Source organism: Aphis gossypii, chromosome 1 (assembly GCF_020184175.1).
Source record: "Aphis gossypii isolate Hap1 chromosome 1, ASM2018417v2, whole genome shotgun sequence".
Classification (NCBI taxonomy): domain Eukaryota; kingdom Metazoa; phylum Arthropoda; class Insecta; order Hemiptera; family Aphididae; genus Aphis; species Aphis gossypii.
This window is the reverse complement of record NC_065530.1, coordinates 65,642,111-65,654,654: the sequence shown is the minus strand read 5'-3', so window position 1 is coordinate 65,654,654 and position 12,544 is coordinate 65,642,111. Positions and strand designations below refer to the sequence as shown.

At 28.0% G+C, this 12,544-nt stretch overlaps 2 protein-coding genes across 3 annotated transcripts; one reads left to right on the top strand and one right to left on the bottom strand.

Moving 5' to 3' along the window:
• Positions 1-119: 119 nt before the first annotated feature.
• LOC114119474 (uncharacterized) lies at positions 120-3,445 on the top strand. 2 transcript variants are annotated; one of them, XM_027981035.2, is made up of 4 exons: positions 120-396; positions 497-859; positions 2,079-2,272; positions 2,663-3,445. In XM_027981035.2, exons 2-4 carry the CDS (start codon positions 557-559, stop codon positions 2,775-2,777), a joined length of 612 nt encoding a protein of 203 aa, XP_027836836.1. In that variant the 5' UTR covers positions 120-396; positions 497-556; the 3' UTR covers positions 2,778-3,445. The 2 variants fall into 2 exon arrangements, with proteins under 2 accessions (XP_027836836.1, XP_050066932.1); XM_050210975.1 differs by having other exon boundaries at positions 120-859.
• LOC114119510 (alpha-tocopherol transfer protein-like) lies at positions 3,404-12,264 on the bottom strand. Its single transcript, XM_027981085.2, has 6 exons — positions 11,979-12,264; positions 7,104-7,257; positions 6,041-6,293; positions 4,571-4,681; positions 3,929-4,031; positions 3,404-3,748 (listed from the first exon to the last, which is right to left on the bottom strand). Exons 1-6 carry the CDS (start codon positions 12,121-12,123, stop codon positions 3,609-3,611), a joined length of 906 nt encoding a protein of 301 aa, XP_027836886.2. The 5' UTR covers positions 12,124-12,264; the 3' UTR covers positions 3,404-3,608.
• Positions 12,265-12,544: the final 280 nt, after the last annotated feature.

The window sequence follows — 12,544 nt, the reverse complement described above, 5'->3', positions numbered from 1 at the left end:
ATATTAATTATTAATATCTACCTATCCGATGTTCATTGCCCTACGATGATAAAAACCAAAAACATTATTGTTATCAAACGACGATAAGAATGTTTTCGTTTCGTCCGCGGAGTGATTAAGGACGGGACCGGTAACCATAAAAACACGATCACACAGTTATCTATTGTCATACACACGCCTACGACGCCGCATTGGATTGTTTTGAATTTTAACGGTTAACGACCGCCGCACGAGTCGCTACTCATACTATTGTTGTGTACTGGAGCTCCGTATCTGTTTAATCGAGGGCGTCGACTGGAGGAGCCACTTCGACATCCGATTACCGAGCGACAGTAACTGACAATTACCAGAACACGCGCTCCGAACACCGGTTTGCCGTGACCTATTGTGTTTTCTGTAGGTACTCTCGTTTGTTACTGGTCTCGCGTCCGCTTTCGGATCTCGCGGTTCCGAATAAATTCTTTTTTTTTTTTCCATTTCCGACGCGATCGTTCAGGAGGATTCCGTCCGGTGTTCCGAAATCGTCACACACACACACACACAGATTTCTGCAGTCATGATGCGCCGTCGGTTGAGTTTCATCGGCAACGACGAGTGTTGCGAACCAGGATCGCTCACCGAGTGCATCGTCGAGTCCGACATCCAGCGGCAGATACGCGACAGGTTCGACGAAGAGTGTCCGTACTCGTTGACTAGGAAGTCGGTACGGAACAGCCCTCGGGCGCGGAACTGCAACTCGCAAGTATGGCAGGTGGCCGTCAACACGGTGACCAAGAAGCGCGACACGCTGAGGCGTAGCGTGAGCTCGGTGTTTAGGTCGATGAACAAACTCAGAACCGGATTCAAAGTGGCCGCACAGGTATGTCGTGGGTAGTTTGACGTACGATGGTTATGTTTTTGTTGGTGTTTTAAATGCCATTGTTCGGGTTGGCCGTATCGAATACCGTTCATAAAAAATGATTGTTATTAAAACATGTAAAATTAAAAAAGTTTATGTATAGCAATACCTGCAAGGTGATTCGTCAATTCAGATTCAGGCAATTTTTTACAATCATTTACAACTTACATATTTTACATTACCTATACAAATATGAAAATTTCTCTGTTTTAATTAAATTTAAGTATTCCCCATAGTTGGTTTTTTTATTTTAATTAAAATGAGAACGGTTTTTTTTTAATAAAAAAAAACTTCCAACCCTAGTTGTCAAAAACCTTACTATCCTTTATCATAGGAAAAGTAATCGCTATATGCCGCAATGGGATACAAATATTAAAAAAAAATATTGCTCGTAGATCAATTATTATTTTATTATAATTTTATCTTAACACTAACACATTGACTACCATATAACCACAGGCAATCATCTGTAATTCTCAAATTTTATACATTTGTGACCGCTGGTGACCATTTCTGAATTTGATTTAAATTAATTATTAAATGTTCTATGGCGCTACAGTAATCCACTAAAAAAAGGACCGTGGTAAAGCGGGAATCATAACTTTTGATATAGTACATTTTTTTTAAAGTTTTTTTTCAAATACATAGTATATACAAATTTGAAAGACATTGAAAAATATGCCTGGAGTATAACAAATACCTATTGTATGACCATCGACGGTCGTATGGCAGTCAACGTGTTAAACATACAAAACAAAGACTTATTTAATGATGTTTTAGGTATTGATAATATTATTAATAATAACTATAGACCATTATTATACTGCCATATGCTTCTGGCGTCAGTTCAATATTGGTCTTGCACTTTGTGGAGCTCTGAGTCAGTTATTACTTTTTTGCTATCAGAGTCCAAACACCTTCATACCAATCAACACAATAATTTTATATTCGGGGATTTAAAATATTTGAGTGATATTGTTATTGGAACTTATAATATAATATTTCATTTTAATTTATTTAAAATAATGTAGTTTTACAGTCTTTTGTTTTTATTCATTATTATTAATTGGTTGAGTACTAGATGACTCACTTAATCTGCTTGTTGTACTCGTTGTTATACTACACAAACTATTATTACTACCACTTGTTGATCAAACTAACAAATTTTATTTTGTTTCAGAAATTACGACCGACGACTAGACGTCGTTTCAAATTGGATGAGTCGCCTCTGACTCCTAACACACCTAGAACACGGTCCAAGTGTTTGTTGGGCAGAACGCCGACCAAGATGTATAGTCCTTTTGCCATTGATACACCACCGTCGTTGCGTAGGCGATTTGCTTACAGAAGAAATAAACTTATTGAAACCGAAAGGTAACTTATTAAACTAATAAGTTGACAAAATATATTTGTTCAACAAGTCAATAATTGCATATACAGTAATTAACATAGCAACTTATAAGATTTATTTGTTCAAGTATCATTTATAAATTTTATGTTAGCATTATTAAAAATTCCACTTAATTACCTATTTAAAACTTCTTATTTGTTAATTAAAATATGTTATTCAAATTTTCATAGTAAATTTGGATGCAAAGCTCTATATTATTTTTTACTACATTAATATTAAAATTGATTTAATTATTTATGTAGAGACATTGGGTGTTGGTAATGTTTTATTTGCTGTTTTGTTGAATGTATTGAAAATAAATTTTTACTCTGTGTTTTTTAATGATACTAATTCGCTTATTTAATTGTTTACAGTAATAAATCTGTGAATGGGAAAAGTGAATCTAACAGTTATGAAACAACAAATAATGAAAATAAGCAACCAAATAATAATTCAAATAAAGAAGAAAATTATGGAAGTTTAATTTAAGTATTAATTTCTAAAAAGTACTACACACTATAGTATTTTTTGCAGGAAACTTAAGAGTATATTGATTGTATACTGGCTATGCTGTTTTTGCGTATCACATTTTATGTATTATTTTTATACTATCTATTTTAATTTTTAAATATTTTAATTAATGTTCCTTTCCAATATAATTAGAAAACATGGCTATTATATTTTCTTTTTTTTTCATAAACATATCATTTATTTGTTGCAAATATTTAATATTATAGTTGTTTTTTTTTTTTTTGGTATAACTAATAAATATTTTGACAAATTATTTGTTGAATATAAATTAATATTGTTGTGTCCACTTTTAATATTTATTAATAGACTAAACATTTGATTTAAATCTACTGTGTAATAATTTAATAACACTTGTGTTTAACTCAATGTCAATCATATTTTGATTTTATTTCATAATAAATTCATAAATATAATAAATAATAAAAGTGTACAGAATGATTCTAGATCCATTCTATCTCATTTTGTGATAGAATTGATATTGTATCATCAGCTTAGAAATTACCAAATTACTAGTGATAGACAATTTCACATTATTTTACTTTTGAAAGTACCATTAGTAGGTACCATTATAATTTGAAAAGACATTTTTTTTTTATGTAGACATTAAATATTTATTTTATACATTATTGTGCAACAATTTTATTTATCACATATTTCTATATAGTTTATTTGATTTTAAATATGATTTTTGTCCACGTAACATTAAAAATAAAGACAACAGTGTATATTTATAATAAATTACTAATAATATTAATAATCACTATAGATTCTTTTCCAAACCAAGATATTTTAATCTATCTGTAATTTTTTGAATGTACCATTCATATCCAATTCATCTGTTTTTGTATGTTCTGGTCGTCTTGACAAGTCGGCCTTTGGTCGTGCTTCCAGCCATTCTTTGTTAGCCATCAAAAGTTCCAACATATCTTCTGCAAGGATAAAAATCATTTTTGAATAACAATATGGATAAGAATTTCTACTACTCGAATATATAAAATAATATAATTGTATGATCTGTGAACCTATATTATATTACTCAATAGTCGATACATAGGTAATTACTGCCAACACAGCATTTTATGTACATATTACAATTTGGTATATCTCACCTTCATATTTTTCGAGATTTCCACCGGTACCTCCGTATATGTCTGGCAATACGTCTTTTGGGATGTATTGGTACAAATCTTCTAGTGAATCATGTACAAATATCTATATAACAAATAGACAATGATATTATATATATACCTATATAATATATAGGTAACATCACGAATTAAGATCTTAATTTGTTTATTATGTGTATGTTGCAGTATAGGGATGATAAACATTTTGATAATTTAACTATTTGTATAATAAAGGTGGTAAGAATATTTTATGTTTTGGAAATTTTTGTGAAGAATATTAACAAACAATGGTAAATTGGCATAAGCAAACTTTACTATTTTTACGCTAGGTTTTTCGCTGCCCTGTGCCATATATTATTATTTATAAACAATGCCGCCCCTAAAATTCCAAAAACAAATTGCTGCCCTGTGCGATCGCACAGGTCACAACCCCTTTCGCCGGCACTAAGTATAACTATAGGTAAACCTATTTACGTCTTACGACCTATTTACGTAGGTGGTAGGTACCTACTAAGTACTTGTGGTGAGAGTGGTTATATACGCTAGGATGAATTTAGTTGCTTTGCAGACATTTTTGATTCACTAGTATTTCAATAATATACTATTATAGTTGTCCAAACTTACTCTGTCTCTTATTTTGTTTGACACAAATAGCTTGAAGAACGTAATGAGGCGGCTCATGAACTTAGGTGGGTTTATGTAGTGGACAGTTTTTACTCGCAGCGGGAACGAATCCTGTAAACGGAAAATAATCCTGTTTAATAATAATTAATAAATTTAACTCCTTGTTTATGATATAAAACATAAATATATTATATATACCTATATTACTATTACCTATATAGTCGTATAAATTATTTTATTGCAAGATGACTGACCTTATTTAAATATTTTAAACTCAACCCATTAGACGTTACTATTCCTACGTATATAATCTTAGAAAAAAATCATTACACTATTATCTATACGAAATACGAATACAGATATATAACCTAAAATATAACCTAGGTAGTCTAATTTAGGCATAAATCAAACCTACTTCACTAGACACATTTTTTCATTTACAAATTATGTGTTTTTGTATGCTGAATTAAAAAATGTTTGATAAAATTGTACTTAGTGGCTATAGTGCTTACCGTTCCTTAGTGTCGTGTCAATTAAAAGTTGGTCGATAATTTTATTCCAAATATGTTTGACTGGGTCACATACTCGCTTATAGACAGTTGAAATTGAAAATATTTTTCAACTTTAAATAATATGCTAAACTACCAAGGAACTCAGCTCTCAGGTAGGTCACAACACTATTGTCATATTCAGAGCCCAACTTATAAATTTTGGGGCTCGGATCTAGTTTTTGATGGAGCCCCAAAATTAATTATTATCTAAATTCTAAATTCTAAATTACCAACTTAAATTATACATGCAGTCTTTTTGCTTTATGGATTTTTATATTAAATTTATTTTATAAAATTATAAATAAATTATACCATGAGTCTATAAGTAATTATTTAATGATGATTACCTAATATAAATAAAACGATGAAATAAAAAATATTAATATAAGTAAAGAAGTGTAGATATAGCTTTTAATTTAAACAAATGTTTACTGATATACATCATGTACATTGTGCACAAAGTCAAAGTGGTAATTCATTTTTCAACATAGTCAATGTAAATAATAAAACAATTTACACGATTTAGAATTTAAGACAACGGTTTTTTTCTAGATTAGAGTTCACTAAACTTTTGAATTAGATCTGAAAAATCGTGTGTGTTAGTTATTTCCCTTTCAGCAAATAGACTAACGATGAATGAGTTTGATTGTTCTTGGTGAATATCATAAAATTTCACAAGTGCCACTTTAATAATTAAATATCAACAGGGGCCCGGGGCTGCAGCCCCCCTAGTCCTCCTTATAAGTTGGGCTCTGGTCATATTTTTAACGGTAAATTTCCGAATATTAAAAAAAAAGTGTCTGGTAAAAATCTTTACTAGGTATCTCTCTATACTTATCTATTATTTGTATATCTAATCATGTTGGTTACTAAAAATAATATCCAATATAGTATAGTGTATTATAGTAAATACACTCACTATGCAACATCTCAACAGGTTTTTTGTTAAGGTGGGTGTGAAGGCCATGAATTGAGCTAATCGGACATGCTTCAAGTCGTAAAGGATAATGTTGCCATACATGGGCTCCAATTTGAGTTGCAAATCTAGAATAGCGATGGATACTTGACAAAACAGCATGACATCATAATCGTCATCGTCCGACGACGGTCGGGTCGTGGTACAGAAAATTCGGTTACCCTCTGGAGTCAATTTTGGGAACAAACATACTGATCTGTAAAAGTGTAAAACGTTAGGTAATTATTATCATTCATAGATAGGTAGGTATATACCTATAGAACCAGTGCTGAATTCAGTATACGAATCTAATCTAGTTTTTAAATAAAACAAATAATTGACTTAGGTATATTATTCAATTTGTATAAAGTTTAAGTGGTAACAAAATGTTAAATTTGAACCGAGGGAGGGTCTAGAATTTAGTCAGCTGCTTACCTACTATTTAATAATTATTAAGAACGTATAAAAATAATTTTTGTTACTTTAAAAAAAAAAAAATGTATAAAACTAATCTTATGTAAAACTTAGCAGGCTAATGATCCAGTTATCGAAGCCTTATTCTTAATAAAAAAAAAAAAATTTGTTAATAACCATTAGGAATTGTCGTATCATTAGGTTTCCGTAGTATGATGAATAATATTAAATAATTCGGATTTAATTTTTACATGTATATTGTATGTACCTACCTAAATATTGTGCACCTCCAATTTAAAAAATTAAGGCAAGTCTATACGTGAACCTATTATAATTAAGTACTGAAAAATAACTCCCTAATAGTTACATAATTTAAAACTTCTATTAGTTAGGTAGGTATTTACTATATGAATTATGATTAATTAAATATTAATGTTGTGGTCTTCGTTTAGAATTTAGATATGCATGAATATGCGTTCTAATTTAAAATTTTAACCAATAGGTAGGTAAAATGGCTTATTATGGTATTTATATTAATAATTTTAAATATTATAATTCATTGTGATGTAAGTATAATATGATAAGAAGTAATGTGTAATAATTTAGTAGTTACCCTTGTTTAGTAGCTTCTTTTAGCTGTTCTCTATTAAAAGAGCCAAAAAATTCTGGAAATTCTGCTCGCGCTACGAAATATGATTCAATAACTTGTTTTGATCTTTGCAAATTATACTTGCATCCAGTTATAAAATGTGCTAACCATTTTCTATCTGAAATTTAAATACATGTATGCGATTAGATGTAGTTTTTATATACGTCTGTAATAAAAATTATTATTATTATACATGAATACTAATAAGTAATAACTAATAATTAACAAACTAGGTATTTTCATTTTCATTTTCATAATAGTTTTTAACTTTTGTTCAATTACTACCTACATCATTAGTACAAGTTATAATAAAACTATTATAATTTATTAGAGTATAGTTATGTGGACAGTAAAAATTACAATAGTTTTTATTCATATAATAATATTATTTTATGCAATGACTTATTAGTAGTTAGGTAAACTCAAGTTATTGTGGTAATTAGAGTTCAGGAACGTCTTCAACTGGTGGGAAGGGGGTCAACGTGACCATTTCTATAACTTGTAGCATTTTTTATATAGGTAGGTACCTAAGTATTTGATGTATTTCATTTTTATGTAACTGAAATAGGTACCTAGATACTGAATTATTATCGTTTCTGATGACAATATTGTAATGATTAATATTATAGTAAAATTGTGTACCTTCGAAAAATGTTAATGGCATACCTATTTTAAATTGTACTAATTTATTATTATTTATTAGTAATAACAAGTTCAATAATTCGATTTTAATACATTTTTACTACCTATATTCCATTGTGGCATTGTCTCATTATGGTTACAATATTTTCTATTCGACTATTCATAACAACTGACGTCATACATATTAGGTATATCGAAATTAACGCTTAGGTGTATAGAATATTTTATATTCAGTGTAATCTATTTTATTCAGTTGGTTAGTTTATGGTTGTTATTAATATTGGAATTAAAGTATTATTAGAACAGCTTTATCAAATTTAAAGGTAAGAATATTATTTAGGGCCCTTTGTATAGGATTATTTTTTAATATTTCTATTTTAAAACAAGTTATAAGTATTTTAAAATTATTAATTTGTAATAGTTATTTATACTATAGTCTATAATCAACATTAAAATATCAATATTATAAAATTTGCTTTATGTTACGTGTTGATAATACGGAATCATAATGTGGTTAGGACTTTATCAAAATAGATAAATTATTTATCATTAAAATTAAATATATTTTATTTTTATATGTTAAGACCAAGTCTAACCATTTAGTTTTCGGTTCCTTCCTTTTCTTTGTACAAATGGATCTAGGGACATCCATGTAGGCTATAAGTAGATAGATACACATTTCTTATATAATGGCACCTATTATATCTATATAAATAATTAATTAATTAATATACATTTTTATTACGGTGGTAATTAATTAAAAATATAGAACTATAGTAAGTTTAAAAAGTAAAATATTGTCATATCGCACATGTCGAAGCTCAAATCCACCGTCAACAGTACAACTATATTTATAGTGGTTTTATATGTTTATGCGTATGGTTAATATTATGATTGATTTAATAATCGATTCATTGATTCATCACTCATGCGTAATGGATTAAATATAAATCATAATATGAACTCATTTACCTACGTATTTAACATATATAGCAATCAAAAGATATGCATATAGGGATTATGAGTATAAGAAAATGATTTATGATTTTTATTTGTTAACCGGATATTCTTGTATATTGTAGTAGGTATAATTAATGTACCTATAAATGTACAAAGCATTACTTAAACTTCAAGGTATTCATATATTATATTAGATTCGTGCAAAAATTGTCGTTGACTGTTGTACTACGATAGATAGGTACTTCTATTATACCGGTATGGCAGTATATAGGATATAGGTACATACTATATATTACAAATATTGTCGTTGACCTTAAGTATTTCTTGTTTAGTTTCAAAAAGTACTTTTTTCTCTAAGCTAATTTTAATATTATTTGATACATTTTTAAACGAGGACTTTAAATATATATTATATATATCAAAATATATAGTAATAAGCAAAATCCCATGTAGGGTAAAAACATCCACTCAATAGACAATAACTCTGATGATATTTGTGTATAAAATAAACTGAATAGTAAATTCTATATTACCATACCTATGCCTATTTTAGTATTATACGTAGATTTAATTCTGTATTCAAACAATGTTAACGTATAAGGTATAAATGTAATATGTCTTACCGTATAGGTATTAAATATAATATATTCCATTGCTGTACCTACTACGGTTTACAATGTACACTGTACGAAATACAGATATTACTACCTATATAGTTAATTAATAAAACTATAATGATTTTTTTTTATAAAATGTTATTATTTATTTTCACTTTTTCGACTTTAGTTTAATAATTAATAATTCAAAAGTTGTACGATTGTATAATTTTGTAATAAGTAAAAGTTTCCAAAACGGTTTTAACATTTTTTAATAATTTTTATTTAAAATAAGCTATATAGGTAACAACATAAATAAAAAAAAAATATTATATGTTTAATGTTTATGTATTTTTATTGTATCGGGGTGAAAATAAAATGGCAACTAAATATACTTATTATTGCCATTTTTCAAGGATATCTTTGTTTGTATTAATTATAAGAAATATTTAACGTAGGGAGCCAGTTATAGATATATGTGTAAACGTGTAGTTAGGAAGTATACCTAGGTACTTAGTTTTTAAACAAGGAAATATAATCCTGTAAAACGTGTTTTATATTTTGTTACTGGAGTCACAATTAAAACACATATAACAAGTTTAAATTCGAATAATACAGTATTGTTGTAATAGAAAATAATCTGCTTTAGTATATAATTTATTATAATATTACTTATAGACTATAAGTAAAATAATTTTTTTAACTAGGTAATAAAAAAGGACAAATAGCCCATAACTCATGAGTTTGAAAATATAACTATACCTATAGTACATTCGTACAAGCATATTTTCATCGTACATAGGTGTATTCACTGTTATTTTTTATTTGAACGTTATTATATTGTAAGTTTAATTAGAAAATAAATATTATTATTAACATTATTTATTATAAGAGATGTAAATACAATAACAGGTTCGAATAGGTTCGATGTTTTGATATAAAATTGCTAATGGACAAAGTTTAATTAATTCAATTACTAACAAACCAGTATTTATCTAAGTATAAAGGTATAAACAAACGTACAAAAATACGTTAAAAAAAAAAAACAAACTAAAAACCAATTTTGTCCTGATATAATATATATATACTATATAGTAGGTAAAAATAATGCGGTACCGCCGGTACCTATTTAATAAAACGCCCTTGGAAAATGCAAACTTGAAATTAATATTTATAAAATTATAACTATTTTAAATCCTGTTGTATTCGTTTTTATTTCCACGAAACTATATATTACCCCGGAAACTGTCAAGTGTCTGGAAATTCAAGGTATCCCACTTTAGTAGTTCAAACTGTTCAGTTGCGTGGGCATTTCGTAATTTCGTATTCTATTTACGTAAAGATAGTATACGTATATAACTACCTACACCACAGCCGTTTAACTGATTTACAGCGTGTCATCAAATTGCATAGTCCTCCTATAATACGTCTATGGTTACCTACATGGCTACATATATATTATAATATATTATCATGATAACATGCTCATGCTACATAATCGTCAAATATACTGATGCATATATTGATACCTAGTTTCATACTTGTTTCTGCTCATGAGTTCCTGGTAATATTTTGTATTCCGTTGTGATTTACAAAATCACTTATAATATTATTATAAACTTAAAATTGTACGGTATGATCAATTTTAACCCCAACTCTTATGATTTTTAAAGTTTAAATACTTATTAAATATGTAAATTTTTTTTGTTATTTATAAAACAAATAGTGATAGTGAATAATAAATAATAATATTATACCTACTACATAAGATTTGTATGTGTGCTTAGTGTGTATTATTATGCATCAGGTTAGGAATTTAGGATATCATTTAAATTTTTAAAGCCTTAGATATTGAAAATTGTATGTCTTGGATAATTGTTTTTTTTAGTTTTATTTTTCGTGAATACTGTATAATGACTTACACTTAATAAACTAGAAGTATAAAAATGATGATAATTCCTAAATGTTAGGACTTAGGGTTATAGAGCTTAAATTTTTGGTTCTATCGTTGTATGTTTAACTGTACGATTAACGTTGAAATACATAATTCAGTTTTTATTTTGAAAAAATCCGTATTGCACGCTTTTTGCTATATAGTACCTACATACCTAGTTAAATTTTAAGTGTGCAAAGTTGTAGTTGGAAGTTGGAAGTTGTAAATACATTTAAGAAAGTTTAAATGCGTTTATTTTATTTAATCTCTATATTATTATAGTTGTATAGGAACTGCACACTTGCATTTTCATACTGAACGTCTGAACACTAAAATAAGTGTTGCAATAATTCTTATTTTTAGTAAAAATATTATTTTCTTAGTATTTTTAGATAAGTTTAGTTCATTATTTTTTTCATAGATAAACTGTATTAATGTGTCTGTTGTCTCATATCTTTAGGCCTATAGTTATAATGTAATATAATAAATACCTAAGTAGTATTTATTTATATGTTCATTAAAAGTACTGTGAATATAGGTACATCATGGTTTTTGAAAATCAGTATTTTTTCGTGTTACAGGGATAAATAGTTGGCTTAAGCGGAATACTTCCACTTAAACTTTTAAAATCTCCTTACTGAAAAGTACTGCGAACATCAAAGTATATACTACTTATCTAAAACTAAGATATACTAACTCAGTACTCACCAGTAATATTAGGTAAATGTGGTTGTTTGGTCAACCATTCCATGAGATGAGTGACATCTTCCTCAAGTTTATATAACGGTTGATAGAATTCTTCATTTTTTATGTGTTCGATTTGGGTTTCGTTCGGTGGTATGAGATACGTCATATTGTATAAAAAAAAATATTATTTTAATATGAACAATTTATTTATTTTTTTAATTTCCAGAGTAACAGATTAATCGGCGTCACTTTGAATACTGTGACTATAAGACAATATATAAGGTATAGCACGTATGTTTAAAAACATTCATCTATATTATATATATATACGTACATATATATATAGTCACATAGACTCGCTAACCTTCTTGTCGATTCTGGTTTTATTTTCTACCACTAAAATAATTAATATAGGTACCTGTTATTGTTAATATATATATATATAAAGCCATGACTATAGCCACCACCGAGGAGGGGCGTGGCGTGTATTCATTGTTCGTAAAAAATTGTACTTCTTGTAGTCATATATATTATATTCGACTTGTTCGAGTTATTAAAAATATAGTCAAGAAATTTGTATTATAGAA

Excerpts from the sequence above, each read along its gene's own strand:
- LOC114119510 (XM_027981085.2), bottom strand. The coding sequence starts at position 12,123 with ATGACGTATCTCATACCACCGAACGAAACCCAAATCGAACACATAAAA. Across the intron at positions 7,258-11,978 it reads ACATTTACCTAATATTACTG|ATAGAAAATGGTTAGCACAT; the intron begins GTGAGTACTGAG and ends TTTAAATTTCAG. Across the intron at positions 6,294-7,103 it reads AAAGAAGCTACTAAACAAGG|ATCAGTATGTTTGTTCCCAA; the intron begins GTAACTACTAAA and ends ACACTTTTACAG.
- LOC114119474 (XM_027981035.2), top strand. The coding sequence starts at position 557 with ATGATGCGCCGTCGGTTGAGTTTCATCGGCAACGACGAGTGTTGCGAA. Across the intron at positions 860-2,078 it reads GATTCAAAGTGGCCGCACAG|AAATTACGACCGACGACTAG; the intron begins GTATGTCGTGGG and ends ATTTTGTTTCAG. Across the intron at positions 2,273-2,662 it reads AAACTTATTGAAACCGAAAG|TAATAAATCTGTGAATGGGA; the intron begins GTAACTTATTAA and ends AATTGTTTACAG.